The sequence below is a fragment of the Miniopterus schreibersii genome (assembly GCF_964146895.1).
Source record: "Miniopterus schreibersii genome assembly, chromosome: X".
Classification (NCBI taxonomy): Eukaryota; Metazoa; Chordata; class Mammalia; order Chiroptera; family Miniopteridae; genus Miniopterus; species Miniopterus schreibersii.
Window position 1 is genome coordinate 68328451 of NC_138104.1, and position 21182 is coordinate 68349632.

At 47.9% G+C, this 21182-nt stretch overlaps 1 protein-coding gene across 4 annotated transcripts in view; it reads right to left on the minus strand.

The window, feature by feature from the left end:
- Positions 1-1482: 1482 nt before the first annotated feature.
- Positions 1483-21182, minus strand: part of MECP2 (methyl-CpG binding protein 2) — a 66461-nt gene continuing 46761 nt past the window's right edge. For 3 of the 4 annotated variants that reach the window (XM_081126579.1, XM_081126577.1, XM_081126578.1), the window contains 2 exons: positions 5317-5667; positions 2547-3754 (listed from right to left, as the gene is read on the minus strand). In XM_081126579.1, coding sequence (XP_080982705.1) covers positions 2677-3754; positions 5317-5667 — 1429 coding nt within the window. In that variant the 3' untranslated portion in view covers positions 2547-2676. Of the gene's footprint in view, positions 3755-5316; positions 5668-21182 lie in introns of all 4 variants that reach the window. The other variant, XM_081126580.1, reaches the window with a different exon arrangement.

The following is a 21182-nucleotide window of genomic DNA, read 5'->3' on the forward strand; positions in this document are numbered from 1 at the left end:
TATAACACAAAAAAACCCAGCCAACCAAAATGGACAGCATCTCTATGACAAACTGGCTGAATGCAAAGCTCACATGGATAGGTGTCTTTTGGGGATGCCAGGAGTGCAAGGCCACTGCGGGGTCAGGAGCCTTTTGTCCTTGGAGGAAGAGGGGTCCCAAAGGACTTGCTTCTTCCTCCGACCCCCCTCTCCTCCTGGGGAGGTGTCAGAAGTAAAGCCCAGAGAATTAACAGCAGAGTGGAGTTGCTTGTGGGACTTTGCAGCATAAGGAAATGGATACAAAAATGCTAGAAAGGCCAACTATGACTCTACAAACAGAATGGGCAAACTCCCTTGCTTCTAACCATTCCGGAAGAGACAGACACGGTTTTTTCTTAAGCTACTGATCGGAACTGTCAACTATGGTTCCTGATCACTAAGGACTGACAAGGAAGTGCTAGACAGTTTCTAGGATGTTTCACTCCTTCATGGTTACACCGCAGTAAGGAAGCCAGGGGACAATAACTAAAATACACGAGACAACACGCACTTGACAGTTCATGGCAGCAGCTCACATGGGACGTGCTTGTGGGTGTTTCTGGAAGCATAAGACTGCTGTCTCATTTGCTACTTTGATAAGGTACTTCTCAGTTGGACAGATTTAGATATAAGAGACATCTCTGTAAACACAGAAAAGGATATACCAATATGATGAAGATATGCAGCTAGATAAGGACTTCCTGAACAGAGAGGTTGAAAGGATGGGATCCCACAGCAAACCCAAGCCTCTAAGCCCCTACACCATAACCCTGGCACAGACGTGGAAATGTGTGCTACACTGACCCTACCCAGTCTCCAATAAGCAAAAGTCAAATGTTTTCCATTAAAAAAGAACTTGTGGTTAATGGAGGAGCCTGGGGGGCAAAAAAGGGGGTCCTAGGCACTTGTCCCAGGTCAGGTCTGGGGGCATCTGCATTTGTTCCGCCTGCTGCCCTGCTGCATTGCACTGAGCTAGCCAGGCCTGGCAGAGGCCAAGGCCAGGGCTGGGCTGCTTGATGACTGTGTGGCAGACCATGGGGTGCCTCTGTTCTGCCCTCAGCTCCCAAATCCAAATCTGGTCCAATTTCTCCCATCCACTTCTCTCGAGTGGAAGGTTGAGGAGGCTCGGTGTCTGGGTTCTGGCCTAGGAGAGCGAGACCTTGCTATTCTCTTGCCCTTCAGAGAGGCTGAGGTGCTAGGGTCAGGTGGACTCAGCAGAGCCCAGGGCTTCCTCAGGGCTTAGAATGGGGTGAGGCTGGGCTGGGTTGGTGTCGGGAAGGCCAAGGGCAAAGTGAGTTCTGGGGGCATGAGCTAACCAGAATCAGTTTGGGGTACAGCTGAGCACTGTGGCTGCTTGGAACAGAAGGGATGAATGAGGAGGAAGAAGGAGGGGAAGAAATGAAAGTATGAAATGACAGAAGGCAGAAATGGGAGAGAAGAGAAAGCAATCAGGAAGTCCTTATAAAATTGCAGCAAACACTTAGAGTTTCGGAGCTTCGTGGGAACCCTATGTGCTGAGCCCACTTTAAAACAAGCGCAGGTATCTACAGATCCAGGCAGTTTAAACACCATCATGTCTGGTGGCTTGAGGGACAAAATGCCACCAATTCAAGCCATTTTGCTTTCAGAGCATGTTTGTTTTGAAGTGGGAACATGAAGACTCAATAGTGCAAATAGTTCTAAGCTGTCCCTAAGGAGTAGAATTGGAAAGTTTTGAAAGAACATTCTCCCCTCCTTCCCCTTGGCCCCTGCCCCACTGAGCCTCTAACTGCCAGTCAGACTGCTCTAAGTGACTAGGAGTCCTTCCTGCCCGCTGTGCTCTGCTGGTCCGGAGCTGGGCCAGCCTGCCTGCACCTCGTCCTGCTGCCTCCATGGCCTCTCTCTAGTGCCATCCACTGGAGGCTGGCCCTGCGCCATACTCTCCTCTGGCTCAGGCCAGTCTACACCTAGCAGCTCAAAGGATGACTCTCTCCAAGCCATGCCAGAACTGGAGTGAACAGGTGTTACTTTCCTGTCCTGTAAAATGTCCTTGTCCATTTTGGATTGGGGCTGGAGTGGGGCCAGATTTGTGCCACTGCAGAATCACACGGGCTGTAGCCACTGGCCATCTCCGTCTTCTTCTCTAAAGAATCCAACTGTCTCTTCTGCCTCACACCTCCTTGTCCCAACATGGTGGGAGTGGGGGAGGTAGGGAAGCTGGGGGCAGGGTGGAGGGAGAGGAGAGCTGAGACTGGGGTACCAATGGCACCGAAAATGGGAGTGTCCTCTTAAGTGCTCTCTGTCCTTAACGACCACATTGGGGGAGGCCTGGGTGGGAGGGGAGGTGCAGGCATACCCTAAGAAGCCTGGTCAACAGCTTGTCTGGTCAGTAGTATCTGCAGCAAGCCTTGTTGAAGAAGCCTAGTTTAGAAAAGTGCAAAGCTACTTCTGGCCCTGGTTAGGTCTTCAACCTGACTGTGCTTGTCGGTAAGAAAAACATCCCCAATGCTCCAACTACTCCCACCCTGAAGCCACGAAACTCTAAGTTTACTGAAAGAAAAAAAAATATTTTTTATTTCAGTTAATCGGGAAGCTTTGTCAGAGCCCTACCCATAAGGAGAAGAGACAACAGCTGCCTTTATTCTTGTTGGTTTGCTTTGCAATCCACACTGTGTAAAGTCAGCTAACTCTCTCGGTCACGGGCGTCCGGCTGTCCACAGGCTCCTCTCTGTTTGGCCTTGGCATGGAGGATGAAACAATGTCTTTCCGCTCTCCCTCCCCTCGGTGTTTGTACTTTTCTGCGGCTGTGGTGGCGGTTGCGACCGTGGGCTGAGTCTTAGCTGGCTCCTTGGTGCAGCCATCGCTCTCCAGCGAGCCTCCTCTCGGCATCTTCTCCTCTTTGCAGATGCTGCTGCTCAAGTCCTGGGGCTCAGGGGGGCTGGCGGGGTCCTCAGAGCTCTGGGGCTCAGGCGGGGGTGGGGGTGGGGGCGGGAGCAGTGGTGCAGGTGCCTTTGGGGACTCTGAGTGGTGGTGGTGGTGGTGGTGCTCCTTCTTGGGGGGTGAGGAGGCACTGCTGCTGCGCCCTTTAGGGCTGCTCTCCTTGCTTTTCCGCCCAGGGCTCTTGCAGGTCTTCAGTCCCTTCCCACTCTTCTCACCGAGGGTGGACACCAGCAGAGGCTTCACCACCTCCTTCACCTCAATGCTGACTGTCTCTCGGGTCTTACGCTTCTTGATGGGGAGCACGGTCTCTTGCACAGACCGGATGGATGACTCCTTCACGGCTTTCTTCTTGGCCTCAGTGGCAGCAGCTGCCACCACACTGCCTGGCTTTCGGCCCCGTTTCTTGGGAATGGCCTGGGGGTCGGCCTCGGCTTTTCGCTTCCTGCCGGGACGTTTGATAACCATGACCTGGGCTGATGTGGTGGCCCCAGCCCCTTCGGCCTTGCTCCCTGGTGAAGTTTGAAAAGGCATCTTGACGAGCAGCTTCCCAGGACTTTTCTCCAGGACCCTTTTCACCTGCACGCCCTCTGATGCCTTGGGTCTCGCGGTGCCGCTCCCTTTGGGGCGTCCCCGACCTCTGCCAGTTCCTGGAGCTTTGGGAGATTTGGGCTTCTTAGGTGGTTTCTGCTCTCGCCGGGAGGGGCTCCCTCTCCCAGTTACCGTGAAGTCAAAATCATTAGGGTCCAGGGAGGTGTCGCCTACCTTTTCGAAGTACGCAATCAACTCCACTTTAGATCGAAAGGCTTTTCCCTGGGGACTGTGGGAACAAATGGAGAGACACAAAAAAATGATTAGAAGCTTCCACAGCAATGTTGGAGACGGGGCAGAACAGGTGATGATGAACTTTGACACAAGATGTTCTGCAGCTGATAGTGAACCAGAGTCACATTTAAGAAAAGCCAACATGAGCTAAAACTTGAGGGGCACAGCCAGTTATACATGAAGTAATCAGGTCGCCGGGCAGTGGTGGGCATCTATATGGCCTGCTACTATACCAGAATAGTTTGGTGCTAGCTGCTCCACAGCTGTCACCTGGATGCCCCCGAGGACCTGCCTGCCACTGAAGCCCCCTCTGGCCCCTGAAGGGTTATGACCTGGGGACCCTGTCTAGCCATCAGGCCCATTCTGCTGCTTAGCGCCTGGGCCTGATCCACCAGTAGAGCACCCTCTGTCTGAACCTGTGCAGTTTAGCATCTCTGGGAACTGGGTTCCTCATATGTATATAAGATAATGCTTTGCTCACCCTTCTCAGACTTGCTGGGACCAAACGAGGCTGCAAATGTCCTTTGAAAACTGCTCACCTTTTAGGCATTGTCTAAGGGGCCAAACTGAAATGTACTTATTCATTCCTCCTCTGAAGCTCAGGCTTGGAAGTTATTGTTTCAATAGAAAACACTCATGCCCTGACCGGTGTGGTTCAGTTGGTTGGAGCATTGTCCCATTACACTGAAAGATGGTGGGTTCGATTCCCAGACAAGGCACATACCCAGGTTTCCAGTTTGATCCCCAGTCAGGCGTGTGCAGGAGGCAACCGATCGATGTTTCTTTCTCACATCGCTATTTCTCCCTCCCTTCCTCTCTCTATAATCAATTAAAAAATCATTTAAAAAAAAAAACTCCCAGTGACCCTCTCCCAAGGCTGGACAAATGCAAAAGGGACAGTTGGAAAGGCACATGGGGCCTATTGGTGTCTTTCCCCAGAGGCCTTGTCCGAGACCTCACCTTTCCCAGCACAATTCAAAGAGTGGACTGAGCTCTATGAACTCCTGTTTTATTTTTTTCTGGTTCATAAAGCAATGTCACAAAACAACTCTCCCAGAAAGAAGATGAGGTTAACAGGTTCTGAGAAGAGCCACTCAGCTGGATATTCTCCAGCTGAGGAATGGCAGGAACCCCAGGGAGATCCACTTGCCTCCCGAGCCCAGGCCACTGCACATGGCAGGCCCTGTGGCCTCAGTGCTTCCCAGGTGACCTCTCCTGGCATTCTCATTGTGACCCTGGGTAGGCCCTACTGCTATTCCATCTCTAAACGAGGCCTCAAGGGCTGGTAGGGTAAAGCACACTGTTACCCTGTGCATGTCTCACTTAGGGCAGTGACTTCCATACACAGTCATTCTAAGCATACCTACTCGTGCTTGCAAGCGATACTCATTACTGAAGCCACCTTGGCCCCAGGTTGGGTTATGCACACACATTTTCTTGATTAGCAGCAAGGAGCTCCTACTCCAAGGGAGCCTTATTAGTTTTCAGTGCCTATCCCTGACTTCCTGCCTACCCAGGCCTCCCAGCTCGAGAGAGACAGGAGTTGCCCTTACTTACTTGATCAAATACACATCATACTTCCCAGCGGAGCGGCCAGATTTCCTTTGCTTAAGCTTCCGGGTCCAACCTTCAGGCAAAGTGGGGTCATCATACATGGGTCCCCGGTCACGAATGATGGAGCGCCGCTGTTTGGGGGAGGCAGAAGCTTCTGGGACGGCTGGGGCTGAGCCTGACCCTTCCGAGGTCTCCGCTTTGCCTGCCTCTGCTGGCTCAGCAGAGTGGTGGGCTGGTGGCTGCAGGGGCTCATGCTTGCCCTCTTTGTCTTCTTTCTTATCTTTCTTCACCTTTTTAAACTTCAGGGGTTTGTCCTTGAGGCCCTGGAGATCCTGGTCTTCTGACTTTTCTTCCCTGAAGTGTTAAACAAGTATGTAAGTATCACAGAGGACACACTGGTTTGCAGAAAAAGTGAGAATTGGCAGGCTTCAGGTCACCCAGCACAGGCAGGGCTCTGGGAGCCAGGGTTACCCCACTGATGCTCACCCAGGCTTGATATTCTTCCCTTCACAGATTTCTTTAGGGGCTTTGGGGTGCTGATGGTGGTAGCCAACTGAACTCTGCCTGCACTGTGACCACCTCAAGTCCCATTCCTAGTGTGCAGGAGAAAGAAGTGGCCTGTATAGGTGGCATTTTTTCTGAGTAGAAACACTATGTGGCTTCTCAGCATGCTGCCTTGGCAGAGGCCACTTTACGTATAAGCTGCACCCGAGGGCTGACTTGACTGCTGGAGAGGGAGCTATCCACCCAAAACGAGGGTGAAACTCCTTTTCACAATGGCTTGACTTGGGTGTTACTATAGCTTCTGTATTTTGGGTTTTCTCATATGTGTACTGGACAAAGAGCTGCTACGGGGCACAGTACAACTTGCTGACAGGAACACAGCCCTGCACTACTCCCTTGGGAGGTGGCACACAGCGCAGCACTGTAGAAAGAGCACATAGGTTTGGAGCCAGCCAACCTGAGCTCAAATCCTGACTTTGCCATTTCCAAACACGGACCCGAGCAAGTGACAGCAACATCCCATGCCTGTTTCCTCATCTCAACAATGGGTACCAACACCCCAGAGGAAGAAAAGTCACAACGGCACTATATAAATCCTGGCTAACTTGGGCAACCAGAAACCGCTGCGCAGGGTTCTCGCATAAGAAGAAAAGTGATCCCAGGTCGGGTAAGCTTTTATCACCAGATGCTCCCTTACAACTCCCTTACAACACAAGGCAAGGACACGGCCTTGCTGGTGGAAGGAAAGAGGAAGGAGAAAGGCACAGAGGAGCACCCTCGACACTGGTCCAGGGTGGGCACTTCCCCATTCTTTCACACTGACAGAGCAGCTGCTTCCCTATACATCAGTTACATCTGGTAGGGTCCCTTCCTTGTATACTTCAGAAATGCTCACTGTCAGGCCCTGGACCCTGGGATCAGAATCTGACCATAATGCTCTTATGGTTGGGCTAAGAGGACAAGAAAACAACTGGGGCCAGGGGAGGCTTAGAAAGAACTGTGGGCTCAGAATTAGCCATCTGCTAGACCCTCAGATGTCTATGCCCTTTTCCATAATGAAAGGGCATAGCTCATTATGGAAGGGATATAGACTATTCCTGTCGTCTATACCTCAGCCCTAGAGCTGTCCTATCTTATATAGCTCATGTCCACATCGATCACTGTCCTGTGGTTGGTATATCCCAAGTGACTTCCTTTTCTGTCCACACTGTGGCGACTTCAATGAAGGCACTGTGGTGTGCACTAGAAATGACTCAAATGACATGGGTAAGTCACTGAAAGCAGGTTAGTACCAGGACTCACTTGGTGCCATGAAGACACGGCTTTCCTAAACAGCTCAGGTCAGGCGTGCGGTAAAAGATTGTGGTGAGGGTGTGTCCCAGCCTTCCTCGGGCTTACCCTAGGTTTCCTGGATCTTCTCCGGAAATTTAGGGCCCTGAGCATGGCTGCCAGTGTCACCCAGATTCAGCCCTTGGCTCAAAGGAGACCTTTTCTTGCTGTAAAAGTTGGGGTCCCTAACCTGTTCCAGCAGAGCTTACTTTTCAATTCTCCCAGTCTTAGCTTCTCAGCAGGAAATGAGGAAGAACCCTGGGAAGTTGGGTGTGGCCCAAGGCCCACCATCACAGAGGGAGAAGGGGAGCTCTGCCAGCAGCAAAGTGGTGGACAGACTGGAATCACCATTTCCAAACAGTCCACAGTGGCACTGCTGAAGTCAAGGGCTGCTCCTGGAGGCAGAGAAAAATACTGCACCAATGGAAAAGGTCTGGCTTCTTCAGAACTCTCATTTGCATTCTCCAAATACTTTCACCATCATGAGGTCAAGCATAAGCCATATGACCCAGGATACAATCAAGGGTGTTTTTGCAATCTAGGGCAATCCATTCTATAGATCTACCCTGAAGAGACACCTCCAGAAATGCAAAACAACAGAGGATGATGTTATTTACAACACCACTGTTTTTACTAGCCCAGGACTGTGGACAACTCAGCTGCCACCAGGGAACTGCTGACTAGATGACAGCACTCCCACACCATGGAAAGAGATCCCCAGGATCTACTGTAAGGTAAAAAATGTATATTGTATGCTGTCTTTTGTGTGAAAAAGGAGCAGACTTTAGGAAGCACAAAGGAGAAACTAACAGAACTGCTGAGGTCTCTCTGGGTACACCAGAGCATAATTTCAACTTCTAAATCAGGTAAAAGTTTACATAACCCCAAATAAAATGGAAACAGAACGTAACAAAACCTCATTACATTGAATGTAAACAGAAACAAATGAATAATTATATCAAATTGATAACATACCATAGAGAAAAGATTTATTTCAAATACGTCTGACCACAGTGCTCTGTACACCCTTGGTGGGACATATTCTAAGGCCAATGATGGCACCCCAGGGGCAGGGAACATGCCTAGTGTCCATGGAAGGGAACCAGGCTGGCCCCTGGGAGAAGTGGGTGGTTTTGGTTCTGGGGTCGCCTGTGGAGGCAGAAAGTGGGAGCATGTAGAGGTTAATAGGGAGAGTCAAAAGGACACCGGCGCTGGCTGAAAGGGTTCCTCTCATTGGCGAATGCTGTGACCAGGTGAGTGTTCAAAAGAAAGAACTGATTAGAACACAATGAAGAAAAAAATCCACATGGTGATATTAGAGGAGAAAAGAGAGAAAGACCTAAGTGAAGTGAAAGGGCAAGCCATGTGGCTGTTGAGGGGGAAAAAGGTTCAGGACAGCAGAGAGGCCTCAAGGGGGAACATGGAGGGCTTTGTCGGGTTTTATTGGAAGTGTGATGGGAAGCTTTGAGCAGGAGGCAGGGACAAGGGCTCTTATCTTCAAAGGATCACCCTAAACCAGGGGTGGGGAGTGTCCGGCCTGCGGGCTGTATAGGTCTGGCCCTGCCAAGGCAACCACAGGCGGGACTCGAAATTCAATAAATCTAGGAGCTTTTTTCATAGCTAATTTTTAAGCTATGAAAATTACCTTTTGTATGGCCCACGAATGATGTTATAAATATCCAAATGGCCCTTGTCAGAAAAGAGGTTCCCCAACCTGAGTCTAAACGAACTGCAGGAAACCCAAGAGGAAAGCAGGGAGGACCCATTAGAAGCCTCTTGCAGTAGCCTTGGTGTGGCCCAGGATGGGGACAGCAGACGATTGGGGACATGACCAGGAGGTGAAGCGACACTGCTGGCTGATGGACTGGTGTTGGGGTGAGAGGCAGGGATGAGTTAAGGACCTCAGCCAAAGCCTGAGAGGATAGAGTTCAAGGAGAGGAGAAAATAGATCTTTGGCTACTAACTATAAAGGTGGGATATCCAGCTGTACCCAAACTCCGACTTGGGCCTAAATGAACTGTTTGTTTTAAAAAAGTTTTTGATTGTGATAAAATGTACATAACATAAAATACACCCTTTTAATTGTTCCGAAGTGTACAATAAATGAACTTTTTTTGTTGTTGTTAAATATTTTTAATTGATTTTTAGAGAGAGAGGGAGAGGGGGAAAGAGAAACATCGATGAGAGAGACATCGATCGGCTGCCTCCTGTATACCCCCTACCGGGGATCCAGCCGGCAACTGGGGCATGTGCCCTGACTGGGAGCTGAACTGGCAACCTCTTGGTACACGAGATGATGCCCAACCAACTGAGCCACACCAGCCAGGGCAATAAATGAACTTTCAATAGCACTAAAGATGATGGGGAATAAAAGGACCTTTAACTCTATCTGTAATATTCTAGTTCTTTAAATTGAAATTACTCGAAACTACTATGACAATATGGTGATTTCAATTCTGTGCATCAATGGATACACAGGTGTTTGTTACTTAAATAACAAAAGCCCCAAAGCCTGGAAGCCATTCTGCTGGGTGTGGAGGTAAAAATGATGCAAAATAGGTAATCCAAATGAATTTACCCCGGGCCCTGGTGCCTGCTCAGTCCCAGGGTGACCTTGAAGGAGGTCTGGCAACTCCCTAAGAAGCCCCCCCCCCACGGAGGTTATGGGGTTTGCCAAACAGTCCTCTTGATCCTCCCTCTAATCACAGCACATATATGTGTACGTGTGCATGCGTGTGCACACATACATAATCCTGAGTATGAGGAGAACTGAGCACCTAGTTCACAAGTTTGTGTATTTTAGAGTTGGGATCACCCTCAGAAAAACCACCTATTCAATTTTTCAGTGTCACATATGAAAAGAAAAGGAAGTACAACCAGACAGGGGAACTTGTCTGAGGTCACAGTTGAGCCAATGTTTTCATTGATGCCCTTGCCCTGAATCAGACTCTGCTAAGGGCAGAATTGGCATCATTTTTTGGTCTTTTAGAGCTCCCACTTGAGAGAGAGAGAGAGAGAGAGAGAGAGAGAGAGAGAGAGAGAGTGTGTGTGTGTGTGACACAAAGAGGTAACAAAGAAATAGTGACAACTTTCCCTGTTCCAGGCAGAGAGGAAACCCAGAGATGGAGATTCCCTGGAGGAAGTCCTAAGCTTGGTTTTTAAGACTCGAGATGTTTCACAGGCTGGTCAGGAGGGCTCAAGGCAGGCAAGGCCAGGTGAGCAGAGGCAGCAACATCAATAGCCCCATCCTGTCCCCACTATGATGCCCTTCCTGAGAGACCAGAGGCTCTGGGCCAGCCGCCTCTCCCATCTTCATCTGGGTTAAGATGGTACTTCTGAGAAGCCTTCCCTACACTTGCCTCCCACTTTCCATGAGCAGGAGCCCAACAGTGTACTTTGAATATACCACCATCATGGGCAACTTCCCCCAGATGTTGTATCACTTCTTTACTGTCATCTCCCTGCTCAACACACAGTGCCAGGTACAGGAACAGTGCTTAATAATCATGTGCCAAGTGGCAATTACAGCTCAGATACTGTGCTACCTTTCCTTCTTCTGATGGCTGTATCCCTGTGGCCATTAGCTTCAAGGAGCAGACTCTAGCTTAGCACCTAAAGCAAGCAGGCTCTGAGTGACTAAATAATGAGTTTGGGTGCTACCAGGAGTCTGGCGGTCAGTGGTGGTTTGGGATTGGCAGGAGATGAGGCTGGGGCGGTCACTGAGGGCCTTGGTGTCATGCTCGCCCAGAAGTACAGACAGCGATATCTACGGTGATGGGGAAGGAGGGAGGGGTCACGAGGGCAGCAGTATGAGGGATGGTACACTGGGAGGATTGGTTCTAGGCTTCCACAGATTGGATTCCAGCAATGAGATGGTCAGGTCCATAGACACTCCTCCTGCTAACACTACTAAAAAGGCTGGACTGAACATCTTCTAGAAGATGCTATAGAAGACTGTTTAAAACCTCTACCTACATGGACAAGCTAGCAAGAAATTAAGGCATACATAGGTTAAAGTTAATAAGGGAAGGTGTTCTGTTTGGTGAAGAAATCTGGCAAGTGCCCCCTTAACAAGAGATCAAACTGAGCACTACTGACTGTGGCCAGCCTGCAGAAGTGCTGTGGAGGAGCAGGAGCATCAGCACCACCCCATCTTGCAGGAAGGGGTAACTGAGGCCATGAGGAAACAACTGGAAGAGTTCAAAGAGAGGCTCCTTTCCACATAACAATGGTCCTGGACTCTTCAAAATGGTCTGCTGTGTCCTGGCCGGTTTGGCTCAGTGGTTAAGAGCACTGGCCTGCAGACTGAAGGGTCACAGGTTCAAGTCCAGCCAAGGGCATGTACCTTGGTTGCAGGCCCAGGTTGGGGCTTGTGTGGGAGGCAACCAGTCCATGTGTCTCTCTCACATTGATGTTTCTCTCCCCATCCCCTTCCATTCTCTCTGAAAAGCAATGGAAAAAAATATCCTTGGGTGAGGATTAAAGAAAAAAAGGGCTGGGGACTGCTTCTGGTTAGCGGAGACCAAAGAGACAGAATCACCAAAAGCAACATGCAATCCCGGACTGGCTCCCGGGTTCGAAGGTGCTAAAAGAGGCAGTAATGGGGCATTTGGGGAATGTAAATATGGTTCCACGTTAGCTCAACGTTAAACTCTCTGAGTGTTATAACTGCATCCCGTGCTCTTAGCAATGCAATGTTCCTTCCAGTGACTGCAACTAACCCTCCAATGGTAAAGAGTTCATGGGAAACATATGTTTAAAAGGGGGAAGATGACATCAATATAACTGGAAGCTGTGCTAGTTGACAGTAATATTTTGAAGCAGTTTCAGGAAAGCTTTCTAACAATTAAAGAGAGCATCTTTACCTTACACAACTATATTAAGAGAAAAAGCTGGAAACCTTGCAGAAGTGCCTTCTTTAGTGGCTCAAAGAACCATAATTATCTTCCACAATGTTCTATATGGTGAAGTTGTGAGTGTGAATTAAGGTGTCCAGATATTTTCCTGTGTTTAAAATACAATCATTGCTGAAGGAAGCCTTGCCTGGGACCTGACTTTTAATGTCAATGGAACAACTCATCTCTGCATTATGTGGGAGGAAGCACAAATAGGGGTTATGGTGAAAAATGGCTGGCTGATGGAGATGCTGGGTGCAAATGCCAAGAGAGATTTCAGTGGCCTGGTGTTCTATTTTTTAAATAGAATTGTCACGGGTTTTGTTAGTGAGCTCTGGTTACCAAATCACATATATTTGGCACGGTCTACTCCACCTATTTTTCCTTTAACAACTCCTGTATTTTATTGTGTGATTCCTAGAACACAAGATCCCACCCCCCCGGGAATGTACATATTGCATTCAAGCAGAAAGGTATTCACAAATCTTAAACATCTACGAAGCATGAGAAAAGGCTCTTGGTAATAAAACATCATTCAGTGATTCTGCTGCTAGACCACAAACATTAGACCAAATCTTTCCTTTGATCTAGCAGGGAAAAATTAGAGTTGCAGGAAGCTTGTTTTTGGGCCAAATAATTTTATCTCAAGGGGTTTGATGTGAGAACTGCCTGTATTTTAATAATGAAAGTAACCTACAGTAATCCTGTAGAAGGCAGTCATGGGAGGCTGTACCTGGTGCTCATTAGACCCAAGGCTACTGTACATTACAGGGGAGCAGGCAACCAACAGCTGGCAGGTACAGCTGTCCAGACAAGTGTGGGAGGAGGGACCACTCAATCCCAAAGATCTTCAGATTAAAAAAATAAAAAGGCTACAAAGGCAGGTGAAAGCAGCAGCTGAAAGTTTTTCACTTGAATTGGAATCTAGCCCCTCCCAGAGTGAGCTTCAGAGAACCTTCCACAGTCCCAGCAATATGCTGACCTTTCCCAATTCCACTCATGTTTGCATCATGCCAATTCCAAATGTTATTTCTCAGCACCTTTCATATCCAGTCATCCATCCCACAGAGCTGCATCAGGAGCCCAAGTACCACAACAAGGTAATGAAATGCAAGGGCAGGTCGGTGGCTACTTCCCCAGGTCAATGGTCAGGGACCAGAGGAGAGAAATGGCCTCCTTACAGTGGCTACTTCCATCCTGAAGTGTCATTCACTTAGTGCTTCCAATTCTTTCTACCTCCAGTATGAACTGCAGAATCTCAGAATCAAGGAAGCTTCTCTGCACATATCAATAAAGGCGGCAGCACTTTGAGATGCCAGCTTTGGCCCCTTTAAAGATCTGAGAGAAATCAAACTGCACTGACAGAGTCTCAGTGGTCTCTTGGAAGTAAAAGAGGAGATGGGGTTTCAGCTCAAAGGCTAGTGATAGAACCTGAAATTCAGTGGCCCTGCTCTGAATTCAGTGTATTTTTTAATACCCCAGTTTTAAGAAGATGCAAGAAACTGTCTACATTTTAAAAAGCTAAATAAAACACAGTTTTTGCCACCCAAAGGTAGGTCCCTCCCCAAATGAAGGCAACCAGCGCCATATAGTAAGCCTCATCTTTATAGCACGAGTCCACCACACACAGGGAAAGAAAAGCAGGTTTAAACAAACATTGTTGATGTGGAGAATAGTCAGACAGTTCCTCAAAAGGTTAAACACAGAGTTTCCATATGAACAAGTAATTTCACTCCTACCTACAGACCCAAGAGAATTGAAAACAGGGACTCGAACAGATAGATACTTGCATGCCAATGTTCAGAAAGGAATGATTTACAGTAGCTAAAAGGTGGAAACAACCCAAGTGCACGACAGATAAATGGAGAAACAAAGGTGGTCTATCCATGCAATGGAATGTAATTCAGCCATACAAAAGGAAATTCTGACACATGCTACAACATGGATGAATCTTGGGAGACATTATGCTCAGTGAAATAAGCCCCTCACAAAAAGGCATACTGAATGATTCCATTTATTATTATTTTTAAATATATTTTTTTTTATTGATTTCAGAGAGAGGAAGGGAGAGGGAGAGATAGAAACATGAATGATGAGAGACAGTCATTGATTGGCTGCCTCCTGCATGCCTCCCCCCCCCCCCCGGGGTGGAGCCTGCAACCCGGGCATGTGCCCTGACCAGGAATCAAACCATGACCTCCTGGTTCATAGGTCGATGCTTAACCACCGAGCCATGACGGCCAGGCATTGAATGATTCCATTTATCTAGAATAGGCAAATCCACACAGACAGAAAAATAGATTAGTCATTGCCAAGGGTTAGGGATAGTAGATAACAGGGAGTGACTGCTAGCGGGGTACAGGACTTTTTTTTTTAGGGGTGATGAAAATGTCCTAGAACTAGATAGAGGTGATATTGTACTAATTTCCATTGATTTTTAGAGAGAGTGGAAGGGATGGGGGGGAGGAACATCAATGAGAGAAATATCAATGAGAGAAACATCTATCAGCTGCCTCCTGCACACCCCCAATACTGGGGATCGAGGCCCAACCCGGGCATGTGCCCTGACCAGGAATTGAACCTGAGACCTCTTGGTTCATGGGTTGATGCTCAACTGCTGAGCCACACCGGCCGGGCAGAACATTATCCCTTTTTATGGCTGAATAACATTCCACTGTATGGAAACACCACACTTTTTTATCCAGTCATCTGCTGATGAACAACATCTGGGTTGTTTCCTATGGAAATTTGTGCACAAGATTTTGCACAGATGTATGTTTTCAATTCTCTTGGGTATATACCTGGGAGTGGAATTGCTGGGTCATATGGGAACCCTTTAACTTTTTGAGGAACTGCCAGATTGTTTCCCATGGGGCTTCCTTTGGGGGTGATGAAAATGTTCTGGAACTAGACAGGAGTAAAGTGGGGTGGCAGAAACTGCTTTCACTCTGGAATGCTTAGTAGATAGGGGCAAGCTTTAAACAGAAGTTATCACAGCAAGAATGCTGGGAACAGTGCAGAGTGTTTCACTTCACCTACTCACTCATTTAGTAGCTAACATTCCTCAAGTACCTTCTAGGTACCATGCAAGAGATGTGCTAGGGCCAGGGGTGCTACAGCAACAAGGCATGCTTTCTACCTGCATCCATTTCTTCTTTCTCCTGGTGTGGTCACTCTTCTAAGGCAGTCAATAATGAAATCATAGCTATTTTGATGAATGTTGTGAAAGGGGAGATACTAAGAGCTAGAGGAGACCCAACGAGGAGCCGAGCGAGAGCCCCAGAATATGAATGCGATGGTGACACTGCAACCAGAGGATGTGGGGCCACTGGGGGTGGGAAAAGGATCAGGCCCAAAGTGGTAAAGCTGATAAATTTGTGGACCACAACCAAAACCCAAGCAGAGTGGCTTCACCAGCTATCCTCATGAAGGTGACTGTTAGAGGGAGCTGGCCAAATGGAAAGAAATCAAGAACCCAATCCTTATTACTGATTTCTGTGTTATTTCATCTCTCCCCCTGGAAGGCCTGTATTGTCAGAATTCACTCTCCATTCTCTAGCCTCCCACCCGGAAATTTCTCTTCCATCATGTTCCTCAGTGCCTTTGCTCCAACATCCTTCAGCGTGCTCATGGAGATTCTTTGCATGAGTGGTTGGACACTCGCCAGGGCAAAGTCGGCCTCCAGTGCCCCCATGATAAATATCTAGTCTTCAAGGTCCCAACAGCTGGTCTCCATAGGCACTTACATTGTGCCTGCCTTTTTGGTCCCCAGCAATACATTACCACAGCTGCTTCTCCCTCCTACCGTTTTCTGTTGATACTGTTTTCTTCTTACCTTTGTATTCTTTTATGTAAAAGTCAGTTTCACAGACTTTTATCAAATATCAGCTGCTTTTACTGAAGAACAGAATATTTGTCAAAATCAAATTTTAACACAGAGGCAACATATTTGGGGGGGTGGGGGAGGGAAGGGGCAGAAAGGAGATCTCTAGTAACAGAAGAGAGAACTCTGCATAAGAGTTAACTCACTCTGTCTGAATATCTCATAAATAATTGGAAGTGAATGGCCTTGTTCTCATTATTGTGCCTCTAACTAGTGTAGGTTACCCTACATCTGCATGCCTGACAAACTTTTGTTTTCTAATGATGACATCTGAGCCCACTGAAATGACCAACAAAATAGAAAAAAGAGGAAATCTCTATCAGTGTTGGCAAACAAGAAGGGTGCCACCAATGGCTGAGGCACTTTTTTGTTGTCGTTGTTAATCCTCACCCAAAGACATTTTTGCATTGATTATTTTTTAGAGAGAGTGGAAAGAAGGGAGGGAGGGAGGGAGAGAGGGAGGGAGGGACAGACAGAAACATCAATGTGAGAGAGACACATTGATTGCCTCCTGCATGCGCCCCAACCAGGGCCAGGGGACGAACCTGCAACCCAGGTACATGCTCCTGACTGGGAATCCAATTTGAGACCCTTTGGTCCACAGGCTGACGCTCTAACAACTGAGCCCTGCCAGCCAGGGCTGGCTGAGGCACTTTTGAGAAACTGCCGTAGATGTGGTGCAGTTGGAGTCACTGTGAGAAAAGTTCTGCCCCAACAGTTCTACCACACTCAAATATGGGGGGCGGGGGTGGACCCATCAGGGAGGTCTAGGGATAGGATTCCTATCAGAGCCCTAGGAAATCTTCAAGGTCAGAACAACAGGACCTTGGAGCCAGGCTGGTTGAAATGCAATTTGCTGGTGACAAAAGAAGGGCCTGGAGTCCAATAGTACCATACATGGAAAGGTTGGTGACAGGCTGAAGGATTCCCTTGAGCACTGCTGAGAGCAGGGGAGGGGCAGAGAAGAGCTATGGTGCTCTAGTGACTCTGCACTACTGGAACACCCAGAAAGAGATACACAGATATGAATGGAGATCCCACTTATCTCAGCAAACTCCCTGGGAATCTACCCTACTCCCAACCCAGCTTCTGACAACAGGGGTTCAAAGCCATCAGGAAGCAGTAGGCAAGAAGGAGGGACTAGGTCTCTATCCCACAACTCTGGGGACTGACTAAAAAATAAGTAACAAGGCTGGCGACAAGACAAATACCAACAAATCGGTCACTTCCCTGTGTACAAAGAGTAATTGGGTAGAAAATACAATAAGAAGATTGAATACTGTCCTTCCAATAAAAATCCCAATGGAATTCGCTTTGGAACTTGACATTTACCTAGAGTAAGCATCTGCGAACAGCCAAAGAACATATTGTGGGGGGGCGTGAATTGCTTCTTGTGGCCACTGCATCACACACCACACAACAAACTTGATTTCACATGGATCAGAGAATTAGAATCAAATGGCAGTTTTACAACTTCCCACAGAATTGCTCTCTCCCAATCCCTAATAAAATAAGAAACAAAACAAAGGTGGGGAGGAGGAATGTGAAGGGAAGAATTCATCACACATAGGAAAGGCACATAAAATCAAATGCAGTACATTTTAAAACCCAGCAGTCCAGAGGACAAAGCAGCAACAAGAATGAGCTCCTGTCCTTGCCTCATCCCCAGAAGCAATGTTGGGGAGTCAACAATACCCCAAGGCCTCTCAGCCAACAAGGTGGAAAGAAGCAACTGGGTGGGAATCAGTAACTTTTTCTTTTTAGGTCCAGAAGCTATAGAAGTTCCTGCTGGGAGATGCAGGACAAACAGGTAAAGTGCCAGTGAGCCAGGTTGGCTCTGTGGGAAAAAACTACTCTGGGGTACACATGGACTCAGGGAACCACCTGGAGCCCGAGGTGCCAATTCCCCTTCTGCATCCTTAAAGGAGTGGCATACATGTTCTTCAAGCAGTTGGCGTGAGCCTTGGTATAAGATATTTAACACAATTCTTAGGACAGAGAGAAGAATCTAGATACTGCCAAAGACTATTCCCCGCTACAGCTTCCCTAGTGTGCAACTTCTCTCTGACCATAGGATGAAGAGCTCATCATAGCCCAGAGGGGAAAGCAGTGAGAGTGGATGCCAAGAGACTGGGACGAAAGGGCCAAGAATTCCCCCACTGTACCAAAGCAAACAGAATGACTGCATGGAGCCATCCAAGCCTGAGCCAAGATGACAAGAAATGACATGGTACCTCTGCAAACATTATGGCCAAAAGGAAAAAAAAGAAGACAGGGAAGGAGATGGCTCAGGAAAGGCAAAGTCCTCCACCAAGAAGAGAATATACCACAAGGACAAGAAGGAAAGCCCCCACAACTTTATAAGAACACGTTCTCAATAGAAGTTCAAAGAAGAAATGATAAAATAGTAAGGTGAAAGGACAAATTCCCAATCTAGAGAAATAAACTGCAGACGAAACCACATCATTATGAAACTCATAAATATATTTAAAAAGAGCCCAAAACAGCATATACATAACTGAAAATCAAATTAAACAAATTGAATGCAAATGAAAAAGACAAAAGCTAAAGCAATTAGAGCAAAACTAATAGCACTGGAAATGAGACAAAGCCAATCTAACAGAAGGAGAACTTGTGCCACCATAGTAGGGAACCCCCAAAATGGAAAATATGTCATCAAAGATATATTGTAAGAGAACTGACCTGAAATGAAGACAAACTACATATGTAGCTTGAAAGAATACACTGTGTTCCCATGAAAATGTAATAAAGAACACTCAACAGTAAGACTCTGGTCAACCTCCCCAACTTTAAGAATAAAAAAAGAATTCTTCAGGCACCCTGAGGGAGGAAAAAGCAAATGATTTCCAGGGGGGTGGGGGAGAACATCAGAAGACAGTTTAGTGCAGTGGTAAGGGGCATAAGCTCTAAAGCCAGCAAGCCATGAGCTCAAATTCTGGCATAGCCATTATGGGTCTCCGTGCGTGCGCACACACGAGGTCAGAGGTAAGGTCTAAGAGATGGAGGGAGGCCCTATGCCTGGGTTATAAAGAGGGGCCTAGGCATAAGGAGAAGCAAGAGCCAAGGCCCTGACCCCAGGTACAATCTGGCATGTTCCAGGAAAAGCAAGAGCGATGGGCTGGAGCCACATGAGCAAGGCAGAGAAAATGAGCTCAAAATAAGGCGGAGCTGACTACACAATTTTCAGGGCCCAGTGCAACATGAAAAAGCAGGGACCCTTGTTTAAAAATGGAGAATTTTGAGCCCTGGCTGGTGTGGCTCAGTTGGTTGAGCATTGTCCTGTGCACTGAGAAGTTGCCAGTTCAATTCCCGGTCAGGGCACATGCCTGGGTTGTGGGCTCGATCCCCAGTGGGGCTGGGGGTGGGGGTGAGTGCAAGAGGCAGCAAATTGATGGTTCTCTCTCATTGATATTTCTCTCTCTCCCTCTCCTTTCCTCTCTCTCTCTAAAATCAATAAACACATATATTTTTTTAAAAATGGAGAATTTTGAGATGGCCACAGTAGAGCATTACGCCAAGCACAGTTCTTCTAAGCCCTGGGCATTATATAGGTTACATGCTCAAGAAGCCAGTCCTGCTTCCAGGCAGTAGACTTTAGATTTTATTCTGAGAGGGATGAGCGGTTCCCAGAGGGTTTCTTCTCAGAGTAGTGACATAATCAGATAAACAGTTTTAAAAAGCTCACTATGTGAAGATGTAGAGTGTGTGTGGGTGAGGGGACAGGGAGACTCAAGGTGCTGCAGGGCAGGCTCACAATTTGGGGTGTTAAATGTTTATTAGAGATTGACACCGTGAATGGGGGAGGAAGTAGATCTGGGTAGAGGAAGGAGCCAAAGTGTAATGTAGGCCCAACAAAGCTTTGGCCTACCTTGGGCAGAGATGACAAGGCAAGGGTTTTTATACTCCCCCTCACTCAGTCACCTAGGCGCTGTCCTGGAAACAGTGTGACCAGGTGAGAAGGCTCTCACTCAAAGGAACAGGCAGTTGGAGGCTTTCTGCTGACCGTACCTCCAGCTGGGGATCTGCCGGTGACCTCTATGCTGTACGAGCTATTGCATAGTCTAGATGGGTGATGCGGTGGCTGGTCTAGGTGCTGCTGTCAGTGGAGGGCAATTTGCTGAGGGCAGGAGTAATGCCGATCAAGGGTTATGATTTCCATATTTTATGTTTTTAATGTTGAGACATTTTGCCTTCTAGAAGTCTAAAGGGCAGTCAGATATATGAGCCTAGAGTTCAGGGGAGAGGTCTGGGCTAGAGCCAGATATTCAGTTCTCAGCACAGAGGTCTGAAGAGCCAGGCGAGTGAGTGAGGGCACCTCAGATGTGAGTGTGAACAACCGTGCCTCCACTATCTGGAGTCCTGGTGAGAAGAGTCAGCAAAGGAGAAAGAGGAAGAGGAGTGAGGTGGTAGCAGGACAATCCAGGTATATCTGTCCAGATCATTGGTGGCAAGCAAAGGAGACCAACTCTAACTGATCTACACAGACAAGGACTTGATTAAAAGGCTACTGGAAGATAGAAGGTGGTGATGTTTGCACGATATGAATGTACTTAATACTACAAAACTGTACACTTAGAAATGGTAAATTTTATGTCATGTGTAAAATTTTACCATAATAACAAAAACTGGGGAAAACGGCTCACTGGGTGGCCAGAGAATCCCTAGAGGGTTGGAGGAAAAGGTTTTGAGTTTAGTTGGCCAGGAACAATATTCCAAATCCTGTTGCCAGGTTGGCATAGGGCAGCCAGCACTGCCTCTGCCACCCTGCAGGAGGCAGCACTGGCCACAGGCCACTGGGGTCCTACTGGCAGCCCTGGCACTGAGCAAGGGCTTCTCCTGCTGCCCACCCCTCTCTCCCCAGGCAGGTCTGAGTGGTGGAGCCCGAACACATGCCCATACCCTCCTGACAGGACTCAGGCCATTTTTTGGGTAAAGGACCAGACAGCAAATATTTTCTGCTTTGTGGATCACATGGTCTTTGTCACAACCACTCAACTTGCCGGTGTAGTGGAAGAGCAGCCACAGACAATGCATAAAGGAAGGGGTGGGACTGGACTGCAATAAAATTTTGTTTACAAAAACAGGCAGTGGGCCAGATTTGGCCTTGGGATGTAGTTTGCCAACAGCTGCCCCAGCTGAAAGAGAACCTAGGAAAAGAAGCATCAGAGACTACAGTCAGAGGTCATTTGGCCTCTCATCAAACTCATAAGGTGGGATGAGAATTCCTCCAAACACAG